Source organism: Rousettus aegyptiacus, unplaced genomic scaffold (genome assembly GCF_014176215.1).
Source record: "Rousettus aegyptiacus isolate mRouAeg1 unplaced genomic scaffold, mRouAeg1.p scaffold_m13_p_6, whole genome shotgun sequence".
Taxonomy (NCBI): Eukaryota; Metazoa; Chordata; class Mammalia; order Chiroptera; family Pteropodidae; genus Rousettus; species Rousettus aegyptiacus.
The window spans coordinates 3,463,620-3,481,685 of record NW_023416309.1 but is presented as its reverse complement, the minus strand read 5'-3'; the positions used below and the strand labels follow the sequence as shown (position 1 = coordinate 3,481,685).

Below are 18,066 nucleotides of genomic sequence, written 5' to 3'. Positions count from 1 at the left end.
ATTCTTTGTTCAGTTTAAAGACTTTCTATATAAAGTTATCAATCTATACATCCACTATCAGAAGACCATTAACTGACAGTGAATTATGCAAACCTTTTTTGGTCCTATCTTCTAATGTAAGAAAAAAATCTAAGGGCTGTGTTTAAATGATCACTGAAGTTTGTTCCATCTCCCCGCGGCTTTATTAGTCACTACCAAGATACTAACAATACCAATTTTGGAAACACTTTTAGAGATTTGCTGTTAAAGTAAATCAAATTCAATGACCTCAGCAATATGAAAGGCATTAATTATTCCAAGTGTCTGAAATAGTCACAGTATTCCGTTTAAAGTTTAGAACATTTATATTTCCCAACAGAGTAAAAACAGAAGTGTTTGGTAAAAGCTACCATTTAGTAAGACCTAAGTTTGGAACACTATGCGTCACATTGCATTGTCTTAATTTTCACAACCCTGAGGTAAGGACATTTTATTTGAGTAAACAGGGTATAAATTCAGAAATTTGCTCAGTCAATAAAATAAACATCAGCACTAATATTCAAAATTCATGTGTGCGATTTAAGTCTTTCTATATTCATAGCCTTCACTTTTAAATGTTTATGCTGTGTTTATGTAAAAGGAGAGAGTAGATTGGAACTCCAAGGAGAGGTGAAAAGAAGGTTGAGGAATCCACTTGTAGTAAATGCAGGAAACCTAAAGGTTGACAGCTAATAACAAACTGAAAAATCTAGAAAGCAGCTGTAAAAACAAAGAGATTTTGGGGTATATTCAGAGAGGCAAGACTAAAGCAACTTAGTAAACACACTGAGGGCCTAATTACATAATCAGAAAACCACTATCCTTAATGAACCTGAGCTACTGAGAGTTGACATTCTTAAGTATGATTAAAAACATGGAAAAGTACACACATTTAACAAAAATTGGTTAAATTTTTATGTTTATGTTGAAAATGTGAAAATCACTTAAGTGACATTTCGTGTTTCCCAGTAGTCGGCTGTATCATGAGACTTCCTCCACAACAGTTCAAATAGACTTATGTTAAAGACAACATGTGTATTGAAAGTAGCAATTTTATTTGAGTTAAAATTATTTACAAAACCCAAAGACATACTTCATGAAACTGGTACAAACTATTTTTTTCCTGCCGTTGGCTTTTGCTCCAAAGATCACAGCTGAGAAATACTGTATAAAATAAAAATAAGATTGGATTCAGAAAAGTACTCTACTGTTCTAATTTCCAATTGGTAGTATTTACAGAAATATTTACAATGGAAAAAAAGGTTACTTTAAAACTTTAATTTGTAAGTCAGCCTCAAGTACCCTATAATGCAGAGTTCTCTGAGGGTTAAAAACACACAAATGCACTGCAGTTGGTGAGGTGTTTTCTCCCCCACAACCACCCCCAAAATCTGCATCTCTATCAGTGCTTGACAATTAGTATTATATTTAAATAACAAAACAAAAACTGTTAAACACTGAGGTAAATCAATTCTCAAATGATTACCAGTGTAACAGAAAAATGTAGTTCGCCCTGATTGTTCTCATTCAAATGTTTTAATAATATTTCTTACCACCTGCCACAAGTCAGTTTTACCAAAAATCTGTTCCTTTTCCTAAATCCAATTATTAATAAATATCAATGTATTTTAAAATAATTAAAATATATCTAATTCAATTTTATGGATTTCATTTATCGATATGGTTTTAAAAAGAGTTCACTAAGCTCAGGGCAAATACAACCTAAGTCTTTCCCAAATTACACTGGCATACTATGCTCTCAAAAGGTGATGGGTAGGGTCGGGGTGGGTAAGAGGAAGAAGAAAACAGTTTGCCTGGAACCAGTTACTTCCTTATAGATTTCCCAACAATCTGCATTATCAAAAATAGGAAGACATTAGAAGGCAGCCACTGCATTAAAAAACATTACAGCTGGCACTGATACAAGAGCCCCGATTTGTCACTTTATACAAGGAAATAACAAAGTCTAAATGAGTAAAAATTAGACTTTTAGCTATTTTCCCCAGTACACACCAAACTAATATTTTTATGGCTTCAAGTTTTACAAATCCAATGAAGAAACATGATATAACTACCTGAAAGGTATTTAAAAGTATTAATGAAACAGATCTCTGGAAAGCCTGTATTCAGACCCAATCAATTAAAAGAAAAAAAATGTATAACGAGTGGTCTGAACAATAACACAAAAATTTTGCAATGTTGTGAAATTAAATATATAAAATGTGTTTTGTGTGTTCCATGACTGTTTTCCAAACAACACACTGCTCTATGAACTAAGGATCTGAATGGGAAAAAAAAAAGACCTTTTTCTACACCAGCAATTTAAGGCTTTGCGTTTATGCATTTGATCCTGTCACTCTATAGAATATACACGTTATCTGGAAACATGAATTCCACATTGGTGTTTTAGCTTCCTTATATTTATTGTACTGAGCATTAGAAAATATATCTAGAGAGTTCTCCCTTAAAACAATGTTTCAAGAGCCTCCCCTAGCATTAAACATAAACTACCCTGGGTTTGTCTATTTTGCTTCATCCTTTAACAGGGCACATCATCTTATATAATAGTCCCTCAAACTGTCATTTGTTTTCTTAAGTCTAAAGCTATGACTCATGATGGTATCATAATGAACATGGTCTGAAAAGTGAAAAACAGTTTGACAACCCAAACAAATCAAATTAAGAATAAAAAAATATGCTATTAATCCCTTGTGTCTTTGGATTCCATCTAATTTTAAATATAGACAGTAGTTCAGGGAACAACAACAAAAAATTTCACAAAATTATTAAAAGCTTTATTTACGATTGGAATCATTCAACAAAAAAGCAAAAGCAAATGAGCCTGAAAAAGGAACTAAGCTGTTGTCTAGAATGTCCTCAGAACATTCGATACCTCAGTAGCTAAGCTGCCTTTGCACCTGGCTGGCATGACAACAGTGGCTCAACATACACAGCAGTTGCACTAACAGCAGCACAAATTTTCCCCTTAAAACTTGCCCAGAATAAAGCAAGAGAACAAGGGGAGAGTATAAACTCTGCCAAAATAAGTGTATTTAAATACTGCATGGAATTAACAGCCTGAACCTTTTCCCTCATTTTTGATAGTTGCAGATTGATGTAGTAACTGTCATTTAGCAAATGCAGAATGCATGACGAAGAAATCAGGAGGCCTTAAAAATCCAAACGTGAATGATACTGATGAATGTTCTTGGTGTATCTTCAAGGACTTCTTTCATGACTTTTCTTTGTCTAAGAATAGCTCCAGCATTACCGAGCACCTGAAGCAAAGGTAAAGCAGCTAGCAATGTTCCAAGTATTCAATCACTCTAGAGATAGATTTCTGGCCTGTGGTTCCAACAGCACACTGAAAAGAGGAGGGTGGGGCAGGTAGAAAGGAAGTAACAGTTACTATTTTACAAATTTTAAAAAGTATTATATTAAAGCTTAAATTTTTTTGGCTTTCCTAAACTGAACACTGACTCAAAACACACTTGAGATTAAATTATGGTTTTGATAATACAGTTATCAACATATCTGGCAATAATTAACAATTATCTTAAAAAAAAATAGAGTACAATTATTAAAAGAGAATCCCTTTTTGCTTCCACTCACTATTGCCACATTGTTTTAATTTATACTGTCATTAATGTATCATATATACATTTAAAACCACAGAAGCTGCAATTGAAACTACTTACAGTAAGATTCATAAAGCTCAGGAATTTTTTGAGCATCTCTGTCATTATTGAAAAGTCCCCTTCTGGGAGATATTCCCGTACAGTGGTGACATTGATCTGAGGTAACAAAGAAATACTGGTTAGGGGGCAGGAAACATGAATTTGCACCTTGCACTGAATTGTTGGTTTTGACACACATCCTGTTCCAAACCTCTATACAGTCCTTGAACTCCTTTGGTTAATACACAATTTCCTTTTCCACGCTCCTCAACTCTGCTTGCGAATGTGTGTTTCCATTCCCTACCTCATCCTATCCATAGAAAGAAAAAAGGTCAACCTGGCAAAGGCTACAAAGAAATGTGTACAGATTTACTTTTGTAAATGCCCAGAAAAATGCCTGAAATAACAATATGTGCTGGGGGAGGGTGGTGGTGGCGGCATGGAGATGAATGGATGGAGAGAGACTGTGTGTGTGTGTGTGTGTGTGTGTGTGTGTGTGTGTTAGGAGAGTGAGGGGAAAGAGTGCAGACTTAAAATGTTATATTTTAGAATGCGTAATTATATAAAAAGAAAAGGATTAAAGAAAATTCCTCACGTTCCAGAGCTGAATTCAACTAACTGTGCAGACTAAAAATTAACTAGATCTTTCCAAAGGTAATCTAGCAGTGGTCCTCAACCTTTTTAGCACCAGGGACCAGTGCACCTATGAGAATCTAATGCCTGATAATCTGAGATGGAGCTGAGGCAGTCGATGCTAGCACTGGGTAGTGGCTGTAAATACAGATGAAACTTTGCTTGCTAGACTACTGCTCACCTCCTGCTGGTGCAGACCAGTTCCTAACAGGCCAAGGACTGATACTTATCCACGGCCCAAGGGTGGGGAACCCGTGTTCTAGATCATCAACGAAAAGGATAATGTCAGCAAGCCAGGAGAGGTTAAGGTATTTCCCTTCATTGTTAGCAAGAAGCAGCCAAACTATATATAAACCAATCTGTTATAAGGAAAATATATGACTTGCTTTAAAAATTGTTCTATTTCAGTTGTGTTTTTAAAATGCTTGTAAGGTTTATAAAGAATGAAAGGAAAAGTTCTTCTAAAAAGGGTCACCTATAAGAAAATGAAAATATGTTGGGGGACATTGCCAAGGCAGGCACACTTCTTAATTTTTTGTTGATGTGAGCAAGGAAGAAGAGACTACAATTACTCCCTTTTAAGAAATTTGCCACCAGTCCGCTCTCCCTTTTTTTATATTCTTCTATCAGGTACCTTTGAAATTACAAAGAAGCAAAATAATGGTACAAATACAGTCTCAGAAAATATCTACTAAAAATGTTGCTAAAACAACCATGTGCTAAAAAGTATGCAGTATCAATCACCCATATTCCAAGTGAACCTCCCCACCAAAAGCCACCATAGGTCCCTAGCTGTGGGCTGGAGTACAAATTTACTCCTACTGAGTAACAAATCTTGTAGCTAAAAAATACTTGAGATTGTACAAAATATTTAAAAGATCCACTAAAGTGGAAAATATAAGGGTAATGGCTATGGTAACTACAGTTAAAGGAAAGCTGGATTTAAGAATGTCTTTAACCAATTTCTAGGGAAGAGGCATGATAGACAGCCCATTAGTGGGAATAGCACAGGAGGTATAAAAAGAAAAGGTGTGAAACTGTATGGCCTATTTGGGAAATTTAGAGAGTACCCAAGGAATATGACTGACTTAGAAATTGGAATATCAGTTTTAAATTTGGAATCTTGCAGCAGTGAACAAAATCATCTCCTAAATAATGGTGGGCCGCGAAAAATTGGTAAGAGAGGAGTTATGTGATCAGATGTACTCTTAAAGTAGTTAGTTATTGTACAGGTGTGCAAGATTTCAGAAATGGAGAGTCAAGAAAGCAGGAAGGGCAGGAAGGCCAGCGAGGAGACTGACTACTTCATGCACCACATGCTTGGTGGGCAATGAAAAATGACACCAAGTCTTCTGGGCTTCCTAAGCATGATGCCTGTCACTATAAAGCAGCATTTACTATATACGACCACCTGCTTTCTTGTCTCTTCCACACAGACATAGGGCAAACCAATTTCCTCCACATTTTGCAGTATCACCTTGTGTTTTAGGGTTAATCATAATGATCCTAAAGCAACAAAGACGTCTGGGCTCAATTAATTCACAACATCCCCTGCGACACAGAGACCTTATCATCTCTTTAACGATGAAAGATATAAATGAATAGAAATTTATTAACATGGGAAAGATGCCCCAAGATAACCACACGAGGTAATAAAACAAGTTGATTCCAAGAACCTTATTTAAGAAAGAACATGACTAAAAATAGGGTGCACAAAATAGAATACCCGAAAATCTTTAAATTTAAATTGTATGCCCATTGTTTTTAGTTGTTTTTGAGACTTGCCTCTTCCTCCTTCCCTTTGCTATATTTGTTTCTCATTTACCCTTAATCTCTGGATTTTAAGGAAATGAGGAAAAGGGCTGAGTTGAAGAGATTCCCAGAAAGGGAATAAAAATTCCCCAAAAGGGCCTCCAGAGCCATGATGAGAACCTTTCCTCTTGATCTTGAAAGCAGTAGTGCCAGCAAGGACCACAGTGAAGCAAGATAGTATCAGATAAAAGCCTGACTACAATATAAACATGAAAGAGAGACAAGAAAAGATTCAGAAAAATACACAGTACAATTGAATACAGGAAAAAAAAAAAGGCAATACAGAAAACTCAACAGCAAAAATGAAGACATGTAGGTGGGTAGACAGACCCACAGCATGAGTGCCTCTCCTAATAAAGCTTTTCACATAATTGTGCTCTTTTCTTCCTATTCTTTGGCTTCAGAAAAGCTAACTTTCCCACTCTACAACAGACCTCCACTCTTCCTTGCTTCCTGAATGCCCTTGCTCCTAAGGAAGAATATCTCCCTTTAATTTTAAAATTTGGCTCTTCTAATGGACCTTTCCCCTTAAAAAAATTAAAAAAAAAAAAAAAAAAACAAAAAAACCCCATGACAAATTATAACAGATTATAACACTCAAATTATAACAGACTGTCTCAAAGGCCCGAACCACCCACTTCTGTGCTAACTCAGCCCTAGACACTCATACTTATTTTAGTTAAACCATGATGATCTAAATCTCACATAACCACCCCATTTTCCTGGCCAGTGAATACTTCAAACAGAAGCATGTGAGCCGGTGTTGGCCAAGATGAGTAGTGGGTGTGAGGGATCCGAGGGGGGAAAAAAACATTGCTCTTAAAAAGAAATTTATAGGAAGAGTCCACCTTCTTCTTCTGCACATTATTTAACTAGATGAGACAAGTAACTAGAGCCAGAATGGGGCCATAAGGTGAGCTAGCAAAGAACAAGACAACATCCACAGGATGGTTGAGTTTAAAGACAGAAATTATCTGAGTCCTTGATATCACTGAGGCTAGACTTCCCTATCTTAAGTCAGCTGAGCACAGGTTTTATATATGCTCTTTTTCTTCAACCAAAGGTGTGTCAATTGATTCATCGCTCATTTGTCATTAGTCAAGAACTTTTATCATTAAATCTAATATGCTCTTACTATGGAATGCACCTTTAGAAGTTCACCAAATAATCAAGTTTTTAACATGAGGGGGAAAAACAGTAATAAATTAGTTAGATAACGGTATGAAGCTGCCATAATGGAATCTTTTTAAAACACATAACACACCGAAATATTACTTACTGGACTCTCCTGGCAGAGACACCCGAGAAGCAGTGCTGTGTATGAAGCCACAATGCAATCCTCCATGTGTTTGCCAGCATGCTGAAGAGCTAAGAATATTTAAACAAAAAGCTGTTAATAGTACATCAAAAAATAAAAACCCAAGAAACAACTTATTTTTAAAAATTTATTTATTTAAATTAGTTTCAAGTATGCAGTGCATTGATTAGACATCTATATAGTTCATAAAATGAGCCCCCTCAATTGCTTCATTCCTTCCTTAGTTATCTTCTTTACAAAACTGTTAAATGTTGATAAATGGTGCCAGGAAAATGGGTATCCACAGAAATTAACAAAAAATAATTCAAATGGAAGATGGACCTTAACATAAGAGCTAAAATAATAAAACTCTTGGGTTAAGAAATGGTTTCTTAAATACAACACAAAAACCATAAATGACAAAAAGAAAGTGAAAAGACAAACCTCAGAATATATCTGCAAATCATGTACCTGATCAGGGTCAAGTATCTAGAATATATATATAAAAAAAATTGTATGGCAATAAAAAGACAACCCAATCTAAAATATGGGAATTAGAATAGCTATGTCTCCAAAGAGAATACGTAAATGACCACTAAACATGTGAAAAGATGCTCAACACCATTTACTCTTTAGGGAACCTAAAATCAAGTGACATATACCTTCACACCCACTAGGATGGCTAAAATAAGAGACAACTGTTTGTAAGGATGCGGAGAAACTGGAAAACAAATTTGGCAGTTCCTTAAAGTATTAAACATAGAGTTTACAAATAATCCAATAATTCTACATTTGGGTACATACCCAGGAGAACGGAAAATATGTTTACACAAAAAATTTATATATGAATGTTCACAGCAAGATTATTTATAACAACCCAAGACAGACACAAACCCAAATGACCATCAACTGATTAGATAAATGAAATGTGATAGGTATATACAATGGAATATTATTTGGCTATAAAAATGAATTAAGTACTGACACATGCTATAACATAAATGAACACTGGAAACATTAGGCTAAGTCAAAGAAGCCAGTCACAAAGGAACATATATTCTATTATTTAATTTATATGAACTGTCCAGAATAGACAAATCCAGAGACAGACAGAAGTACGTTAGTAGCCTCCACTAGCTAGGGGAGGGGAAAAAAGGTGGTGATGATGGCTGCTCATGGGTATGGGTTTCTTTTGGGGGTGATGATAGAAAAGTGGTGGTTTTTATATAACCTTGTGTATATACTGAAAACTACTCAACTGTTTAAAAGGGTGAATTTATCTTGTTATGGAGCAGCCATGGGGCTGCTCAAGGTCTCTAAGGATAAGTCCCTGATGTTCACTAAGAAAAGGGTAAGGACACGCATCCACACCAAGAGAAGGAGAGGAGCAGAGCAATGTCCTTGCAGCGCTGAGAAAGGCAGCAGCCAAGGACTGAGCCCCATCTCCCTTTAATATAGCCTTTTCAAGGAAAAAAAGAAAAAAAGACTGCTAAGCAACCAAAACTATTATGTCAAAGAAACCATCAAAACTTATAAAATTAGAAAATGAAACAGATTTCTCACTTTAGAACTAATGACATTAGATTTTGGGAGCAGTGCGCATAAGAGAAAGAGACTAGACTCAGAATCAAATATTGCTGGTGCTTGCTTCCTAGCTAAGTGAAGCTAAACATATTTCTTAAATTTCATGACTTGAGTGGCATGAAGTTACAAATGGCTATTTTGCAGTAAATTAAGTATCACAGTTCCTGACATGAGTAATGTTTGATTACTGAGAACATTACCTTCAGTGTATTCCTTACTGTGTTTGCTACTGCCTACATACCATTTGAAAACCATTACTGTAATTTATGACAAGAGATCTCTGTTTATAAGTGAGGCCAATAAAAGAATCTTGAACTTTCAAAACTGTAAAAACCTTTAGGAGTCGTATTATTCAGTCACTTCTCTTTACAGGTAAATAAAGGAAAGCTGGCCAGAAAGACAGACCCTTCCTGCACTACACATGCGCATTCCTCATTGCCAGGAAGCCAGCAAAGAACTCCTAGGAACACTGAAGTAGCAAAGCTTGTTGGCACTGCACTAGAGGCCATTAAATAATAGATGAAATAAAAGATTATAAGAAAACATGAATTAAAAACTATATTCTAGAGAAAATATAAGCCATTATTTTTCATTTGAATATACCACTCAAGATCAAGTACCTTTATTGAGGTCAAGTTCTTCATCATCTTCTTCCTTCTTATGTTTCTCTTCTGTACCATCAGTCTTTTCAGTTGATACCCACTGTATTTCTCCACTTGTTTCTTGCCACTCTCCACTCTTATCATGCTGAGTAGCGGGAGCATCTTTGATCAACTCATCTGTTTTACTTTCTGCCAACTGGGCAGCTCGCTCTCGCTCAAGGAATAGCTGATAAAAATTATTTTTGAAGATTATTAAAAAGAGATCATCAACCAACAAGTATGCACCCAAATATAGGTTAATTCTGTTTTTAAACACCACTAACTTCTAGGAAGCGTATTGTTTGATAAAAAGTTTAAGTACCAGTAAAAGCCCCTGCTCTAATAATTTTTGCTTGATATCCTATTGAAGGCCAAAACAAAGTTAAAATGTTGTTGGGATTTAATCAAGTAAATTAAGTGTGACTGTTAATGATACACTTAACGATACAGGCATTCTGTTTGTAAAAATGAAAATTTTAACACTTTAATTTAGTTAATACTGACAGGAAATTCAAACAAAAAAACACAAACTTAATTTGAAAAAAAAAAAAATTTTTTTTAACCCAAGTAGACTGAATATATTAACTGAAAGGAAGAAAGGACACCGAATAAAACTACATAATATTGGTAAAAAGCAACACAGCTTCCTTAAAAGAAATTTAAGGAGATAAGAACCAGTAAAAGTAAAAAGCGAAAGAAAGGTCTCAGAGAAAGACCTGGAAATGGATCTCGACTAATATTATACACGATGTATTATACACAATGTTAAGTACAATTGTTAATAGAAGTACACAATAAAAACTCTAAGTCAAAAATTCCTTGTCTTTGCTTATTTTATCTTCCCTGTGTTGGTACAGTGCTCAACATAAAGTATTTAATAAACTGATATGATTAGGAAAAAACCACAAGTTACCAGAGACAATAACTGAAAATCAAATGCTAAGTAGGTATCAAAGAATTGCTTAGTATATAGAACAGGGTTATATAAACATAATTCTCTTAAGAAAATAAAATTTAAGTTTTATATAAAGCAGTATTTCTTAAAATTGGTTCTAAGGTCTCCAGGAGTCTCCCAAGTTCATTTCAGGACACCTGTGAGGTCAAAATTGCATTCATAATGATATGAAGAGGTCAACTGACTTCTTTCATTCTTTCACGATTGTGCAGTAGAATTTTCCAGAATCTATATGCCATTTGATATTATTGCTCTCATGGCTAACGGAATAAGTGCCTGGGTTTCACAATTTTCTCAGTTTTGATTTCTAATTCAGTAAATATGGAAAGATAGAGCATACTAAAACCAAAATTCTTTGGAGTCCCCAATAATTTTTAAGAGTATACAGAGTCTTGAGATAATGTCTGAAACAAGACTGATGGGCTCGCAGTTATGATTCAGGAAAAGGTCAAGTTGTTGTGGATTACGTTTTGAAGACACAAGTTCAAGCATTCATTATTAGTTTCAAAAAGTCCAAAAGGATTAACAGGTTAGCAAAGGCTTTGGAAACAATGAAAAGGATGGTTCAATATCACTTCTGAATGTATGCAAACTACCATTTAAGGAAATGATAAAGGTAGCTAGGAACCTATGAGATTGGCAAAAAGTAAATCTGTAATGCCCAACATTGTCAAATAACAAGAACTGACATAGTTTTTTCAAGGAAGTATAAATGGAAGCGGGGAGGGGGTGTGTGTTTAGTGATTGGGTAGGGGTGAGTTGGAGACATCAATTTTAAATATACATATTCTTACACAATTCCTAAGCCAGGAAATTACTCCACAGACATTGAAAGTATGGCCTGATATTTTGGTACACATTGTCCTGGGCAAAGAACAGACCACTAAGAAAATGCTGGAGGACTTAAACTAGATGGGCTAGAGCTTGAGGCCTAATTTGTTAAATAATATATTTTTTAATTCATTAACAAATGTCTTTTTTCCACTTTTCACTAACAATGCCTAAGAAGTGACTGCAATAGTTGAAGATAGCAGAGTAAAGGTATTCATTCTAACCCACTGTACCTCTCACTGAACTGGTGGTGACAGTGGAAACAGAATGAGACCAAGAGAGAGGTGGGAAAAGGGAGGGAAAGGTATGAGGACAGGGGAAGGGAGGAAGTGAGAAGGTACAACTGATAAGGAAACTGAACAGATGCAACGAACTGAAGGTATTAAGTTGTTGCTTACCTGCACTAATGCCTGAACGGCATGAACTTGTCCGGCTATCCTTAAACTATCATCTCCTTCTCCACTACAGAAGGAAGAATCAAAAGAACACGATGTTTCCATGTTGACAAGACAGTGCCGATTCCGAGCACTATACTCTACAAGATTTATCAGTAGACCTAAGCCCTACAAAAATTAAAACATGTATGTTACCACAGGTGAGAATTAAAAGCAAATGAACACACTATATATAACTCTTATTGGCAGCTAGAAATCTAATCAGTGTTCTGCCATTACAAAATGGTTAAAAACAAATATGTAAGACAATGGTCTCCCCAAAGAATGGCTTCACTACTTTTTTTAAATCACCACTATTCTTATATTTTTTATTTTTACATAGGGCCCTCATGGCTTTCTGTTGTACAATAAGAGGTATATTCGTAAGGAATCCATTGAAACCCGTATCATGAACAAATGGTTCTAACCCCAAAACTAAGATGAAGTTTTTATCATCTTAATAAGTCAAATATTCATTTTTGAACATCACTTTGACTCACCAGCACTCGAATGTCAAATCTTTGCTCCTGAGGTAGGTACTTTGGAACCTGAAGCACACAGTTCATAGCTGTGCCAATCAAGCCATCTTGCTCTCCTGTTTTGGTGCTGCCCCACTCTAAAATAGAAAATAGAAAGAAAACGAAAATCGTTATGATTCTTCATCATGACACTAACCCCCGATATTGACTAACACGGATATTAAAATTTAGAAATATTGACTGTAATATTTCCAACCCAAGCTACAAGGCTGGCTCTAAAAATATCAACTTCTAAAAAAGCAGTTAAATCTATGTATGAATAAGTGAATTGCATGATGGCAATTAAAAAAATCACAACATCGAGAAAGGAAGAAACAAAGGGACTAACTTGTTTTTACATGTAATAGAAAATCTTCCAATGAAACTATGTAGAAAATACTACTTACCATTATCATTAGTTAAATTGAGCAACACCCCAATGATGGCCCTCATGCAGTCTTCCACTGCTTTGCCCACATGGTTAGCTACATTCTGCTGAGGCAGAGGCTTACTGACAGGTAAACATATACTGTTCTCAGCACGGTTATACTGCTGAATCAATTCTTCACAATGTTGTAATGCTCTTAAGAGAAAACAAAATGTAGACTATTATGCTAAACAAAAATAGTTAGAATTTCTACTTGCTTGGCCCTTACTGTTTTAAATCTGTCATAATGCTGTCAAATTAGTTTACTTTCCTATTCCCAAAGTTATAATGTATAAACTATTCAATCATGCACCAAGACCATGCATTATCATAATAGCTGCTAAATTTTGTCTTATTTTGGGAAAACTTTAAAAATTTAAACTTTTCTAGGCAAAGTTAAAATTATTAACTCAATACAGATATTTATCCTACAGTTGTCCCCCATTTTACCAATCTCTCCAACCAAGAGACTTAGCACAACCCTTCTCTAAACAAAGTAAAATGTTCAGAGCTAACACTGAACATTCCTGAATTTCATTTAAATGTTTTTCATTCTGAATGCATACTTTTAAGCAGATAGTGAATATTTATATTAATATTGCACAATAAAAATCCTTGTATAGATGAGTAATTAATACTTCATTAACATTAGAGCAAGTTAAAGAGCAAATGAAGAGGTCATTTAACTGACATGTTTCCTGAAAGACAGATAAAGTATCAGCTGTACCCAAGGGTTCTCAAGATGCTATCCAAAATACCAAGGAAATGTATGCTTAAGCAGGTCTAGTATTTCTAAAGACTCTCCTTAAATCACTAAGTCCATTAAAAAAAGTCTATGAGATATGAAAACTGACTCTGTCAGTTGATTCTTCATGTACTATATGCCACACAAAACGCTTAAAGAAAACTAATGTATCTTCCCCCCCACTCCTGCCCCCAGGCTGCTCCTGAAAACAAACACTCCGGTTAGGAAGGTGTTCCTCATGTTTAATCTAAAATAATTTGTTTAGGTTTTTGAGGATGTTTAGCCAGAACTACTATGCTGTTAACCGTTAACTGTCTTAAGTAGTCTTGAGCTATATCTGTAGTTTGGGGTGGGAAGTGGGTGAACAACAGAGGTATATTATTTAATTTTTCTAAATGCTATTCCTACATTTATCAGGGTTCCACAGAAAAGGTTAAAAAAAAAATACAGATGAGTGATCTTTCACAAATATTTAATTCTGACCTCTATAGCTACACTTGTAAGACTACAATGGAAGAGCTAAAACCAGTCATATTAAATACCTCCTTTTAGAAGGCATTTGTAGGGAGTCATGAAGTATACAGGAAACATTTAAAAAACAACAGATTGAACTTATAAGAATACTCTCTTATGAGGGAGGGTAAAACATAGCTTTAAAAAACCTATAACAAGTCTATGGCCATGCCACCCTGAACAAGGCTGATCCTGTGGGATCTCAGAAGCTAAGCAGGGTTGGGCCTGGTTGTACTTGGATGGGAGACCACCTAGGAAGATTAGGTGCTGTAGACATAAAAGATAAAAATAAGGGATTGTAGTTGACAAGGTCCTTGCAATCTGTGAGATCAACCAAGGGTTGTCTTGCCTAAATAAATAAATTTTAAAAAATAATAAAATAAATAAATAAACTAGAACACATTCCTTAAGGGTGTTAAGTGTAATACAAAATTTATAAAATACAAGACAAAAAAAAGAGACAGGGGAAATTTACAGATTAAAAAAGTCTATGAACGAGACTACTAGGAATTTGAGACTGGAAATTGAACACTGACTGGACATACAATATTAAGCAATTAAAAATTTATAGGGCATGAAGGTGGTGTTGTGGTTATTGTTTTGAAGAGTCCTCTTTCAGATATGATACACTTAAGTATTTATGAAAGAAATAAGAAAACTGTAATTTGCTTCAAAATAATATAATTATAATGTACACCAGAAAATTACATAATTGTATTAATCCATGTTACCCCAATTAACAGTAAAGAACCATAGAGATTTAGAGTTTGGGATTATTTTTACAGAGCAGAGATTTGAGGAAGGTTAATCCTCTGTGACACTTGTACTGGACAGGCTAGAGGACTAGGGCAGAGATATCAAGAATGAGGATAGAGATATTAGAAAGAGGCTACTGCACTGAGGTGACAGCATTAGCCTAATGTCGTAAAAGTTAGGCTGAGAAAGTGTGGAATGAGGAAAACAAGTATAAACAAAGGACTGAAGAGGCCAGTAAAGTTCATCTACAATAAAAATAAGGACTAATATTTACTGTTTACTATATGCCAAACACTGTTCTAGGCTTTACACACATATATAAACTCCTTTAATATATATTGTTCATAATACATATTATATACAACATACAAGAGACATTTAAAAATCATTTTTTAAAAAAATTTCAAAACAAAAAGTTTATATACACATATACTACTTAACATACACATTTTTAAGTTATGTATAACTTAAAATATAATAACATGTATATTAATTCTTTTTATTATAACAACAACTTTGGGTAAGGAGATACAGTTATTAACCCCCCTCTGAAGAACCTGTAGCAAGTAACTTGCCCAAAGTTATAGGGCTAAAGTTAGAAAACTAGGATCCACACTCATTTGGGCTCTAGAATTTTTCCTAACTTTTGTACTATAGTGAACTGCCTCTGGTTCACAGAACTTAACAGAAGCATTTTATGGAGGAAGGTAATACGATTTTATTTCCTTTATAGTAAATCCAAATGCTTTAAATAAAAACTGGGTATTTCAGGAAAACTTACTTAGCTGATGAAACAATGAGTTGTGAATCTTTGTATGCTATCAAGTAGCTCTGATTCTCTGGATTATGCACTGTTACCTAAAAGGACAAAATGTGAAATGATTGTGGCAATCTGTAACTTTCATTCATTCACAAACATCACACTATGTCTGGTGTTCTAAAAGATGTAGATTCGACCTTTGTTATCTAAGTGGATAAGAACCCACATGCTCCAAATTTAAAATAATACAGCTATTACTTTATTATAAAATTAAAATATCACTGTTATAATTGCTTACTCATAATTTCATGTATTCTGTGCCATTCATACAGTATAATGAATCACCAAACATTTTGAATGTCAGAAAAGAGCAATTTCTAACTTATAAATTAATACTTTAAAGTTCTTAAGTGGATTAATTTAGAATTAAAAAAAAAAATGTTTATTGAATGTGCCTGAAGCATTCTAGGTCAGAGAAGCAACATTTTCAATTTCAGCTATGCCAGGAACTTTTAATTCACACTAGATTATTTTCTCATAGATCTTTCGAAGAGCACCTAGCTAATCCAATCTGGTCAACACGCAACCTATGCATCCTGAAATTCACTGACAACATAAATTCTACACTAAACTAGGTTAAGTTTTCATAAAAGCCGGAGAAGAAATATACCTAGTATCATTCTTCAAAGCCAGATATAATAAACTGTGATTACAAACAATCTGACTCAAATAGCTAAATCAAGAAGATCCTTAATTGAAAAATGAAATATATCTGACCACATTTAACTATCATTTTCCACAAACAAGTTAATATAATTAAGCAGAATTCCATTATAAAGAACAATAACATCTGGCAATATAAACAAACGACATGCAAGTTTTCATATAGAGCAATATACATATTAAAAGACTACACTGCTCAATGAATTTGTTCATTAACATTGGTTGCTCAAAGAATGCATTACAATTTCAATTTGGATTTTAAAAAGTGAAACTCCTGGGATATATATATGGCAGTCACAATTAAGATTTAATAATTTTCCCCAACAGTTATCTATACTTACACTTTCTAAAACTCGTAAACATCTCTCTGCTCCCCATAATGAGGCTACTAGTTTCTCTTCATCCTCATCTCTACTTAGATGATCCACACATTCTTTCACTAGAAGAAATGGGTATAAATAAATTAGTATGTCTCTTCACCTCAACACCTACCCCCCCCTTTAACTAACATTAAAAGCCATCTGTACACATGCTATAAATATGAACATTATTTATTCTAAGTTTTAAACCATGAGGTTTGTTGAATGTATGAGATTCTAATTTATTATAATTATTTTATTTCCATAATCCCCCTGTGTTAATGCAGTTCCTTTAAGTTATAGAGATTTACAAGGTGCTACTAAAATAGATCTTTTCAAGCTGATACAATTATTTTCTAAAGAATGTAAATATTTTCTTTCAGTTTTTAAATAATATATAAAAATGGTATACGTGTATATATCATACCTTTATCTACAATATGATCCAGACCACCCAAAAGCCGGAGTTCTTCTTTAAACCAATCTCCTGCTCGTTTAGAAGTAAGGGACAGTAATGTCTCCATAGCCAAATGTCCAGTCTAAAAATCAGAAGTACCATTAATGAATACTGATTCTTAGCAATAATTCTGAGACAACACTCTGATATTATTTTTCTTTAGAAAAGTTAGCTGCATGCTACCAGCCCACAGAATTCTTCATAATATGGGTAAGTGCTTTTATAAGTAAAACTGGACTAATTTTAATTTTTATCAGAATAGTCTAAGTTGAAAAAATGTTTTTAACTATTGGCTTGTTTTCATGGAGAAGACTTATTACTAAAAGTAGCCTATCATTTATCAGTTTAATAAAATCTATAATGGCATTGTTATTTCTATAGTATGGAGGTTCAAGTGTGAGACTGCTGACTGTAAGTGTACATGTACTTTAACTGTAAATCAATATGCTGGATTAATTTACCACAAAGGATGTAACAAGGAATGTTCTAGGAGCAAAGTGAGGGTGTGTCAGTTACCCTGAATCCTCAAAAGCACAAGTTATTACTTTAAATTTTTGTCTAAGGGTAAAAAATGGCATTCTATTGCTGTGGTTTCTATTTTTTTTTTTAGCTACAGTAAACTTCAACATTTTTTCCCATATTTATTAGTTAACTGTGTTTCCTCTGTCAATTCTTCTTTCCTTATTTTCCTGCAAGGTTGCTTGTCTTATTTTTCCATATATTTTCTTATTTATTCCAAATAAAAATCTTTTGTTACTTTTAGTGTTCCAGATTCACCAGGCTTAAATTTTATACTGCAAGGTTAGCAGTTTGGATACACACCACGTGGCCACCAGAACAAAATTATATATAAATAATGATTCAGGACCAGCAGAGGAAGCACAGAACAGTAAATAAGAGTCTCAGTTACAACCAGACTAAAGTTT

At 34.3% G+C, this 18,066-nt stretch overlaps 1 protein-coding gene and 1 pseudogene across 3 annotated transcripts in view; one reads left to right on the top strand and one right to left on the bottom strand.

Moving 5' to 3' along the window:
* Positions 1-1,052: 1,052 nt before the first annotated feature.
* WAPL (WAPL cohesin release factor) overlaps positions 1,053-18,066 on the bottom strand; it is a 66,550-nt gene continuing 49,536 nt past the window's right edge. For all 3 annotated transcript variants that reach the window (XM_016142787.2, XM_016142786.2, XM_016142789.2), the window contains exons 10-19: positions 17,111-17,222; positions 16,666-16,763; positions 15,623-15,699; positions 12,808-12,983; positions 12,383-12,498; positions 11,847-12,011; positions 9,642-9,849; positions 7,420-7,508; positions 3,717-3,812; positions 1,053-3,382 (exon numbers count right to left, since the gene is read on the bottom strand). In XM_016142787.2, the coding sequence (XP_015998273.2) occupies positions 3,317-3,382; positions 3,717-3,812; positions 7,420-7,508; positions 9,642-9,849; positions 11,847-12,011; positions 12,383-12,498; positions 12,808-12,983; positions 15,623-15,699; positions 16,666-16,763; positions 17,111-17,222 (1,203 nt within the window). In that variant the 3' untranslated portion in view covers positions 1,053-3,316. The remainder of the gene's footprint in view (positions 3,383-3,716; positions 3,813-7,419; positions 7,509-9,641; positions 9,850-11,846; positions 12,012-12,382; positions 12,499-12,807; positions 12,984-15,622; positions 15,700-16,665; positions 16,764-17,110; positions 17,223-18,066) is intronic.
* Positions 14,244-14,361, top strand: LOC118604645 (annotated as a pseudogene).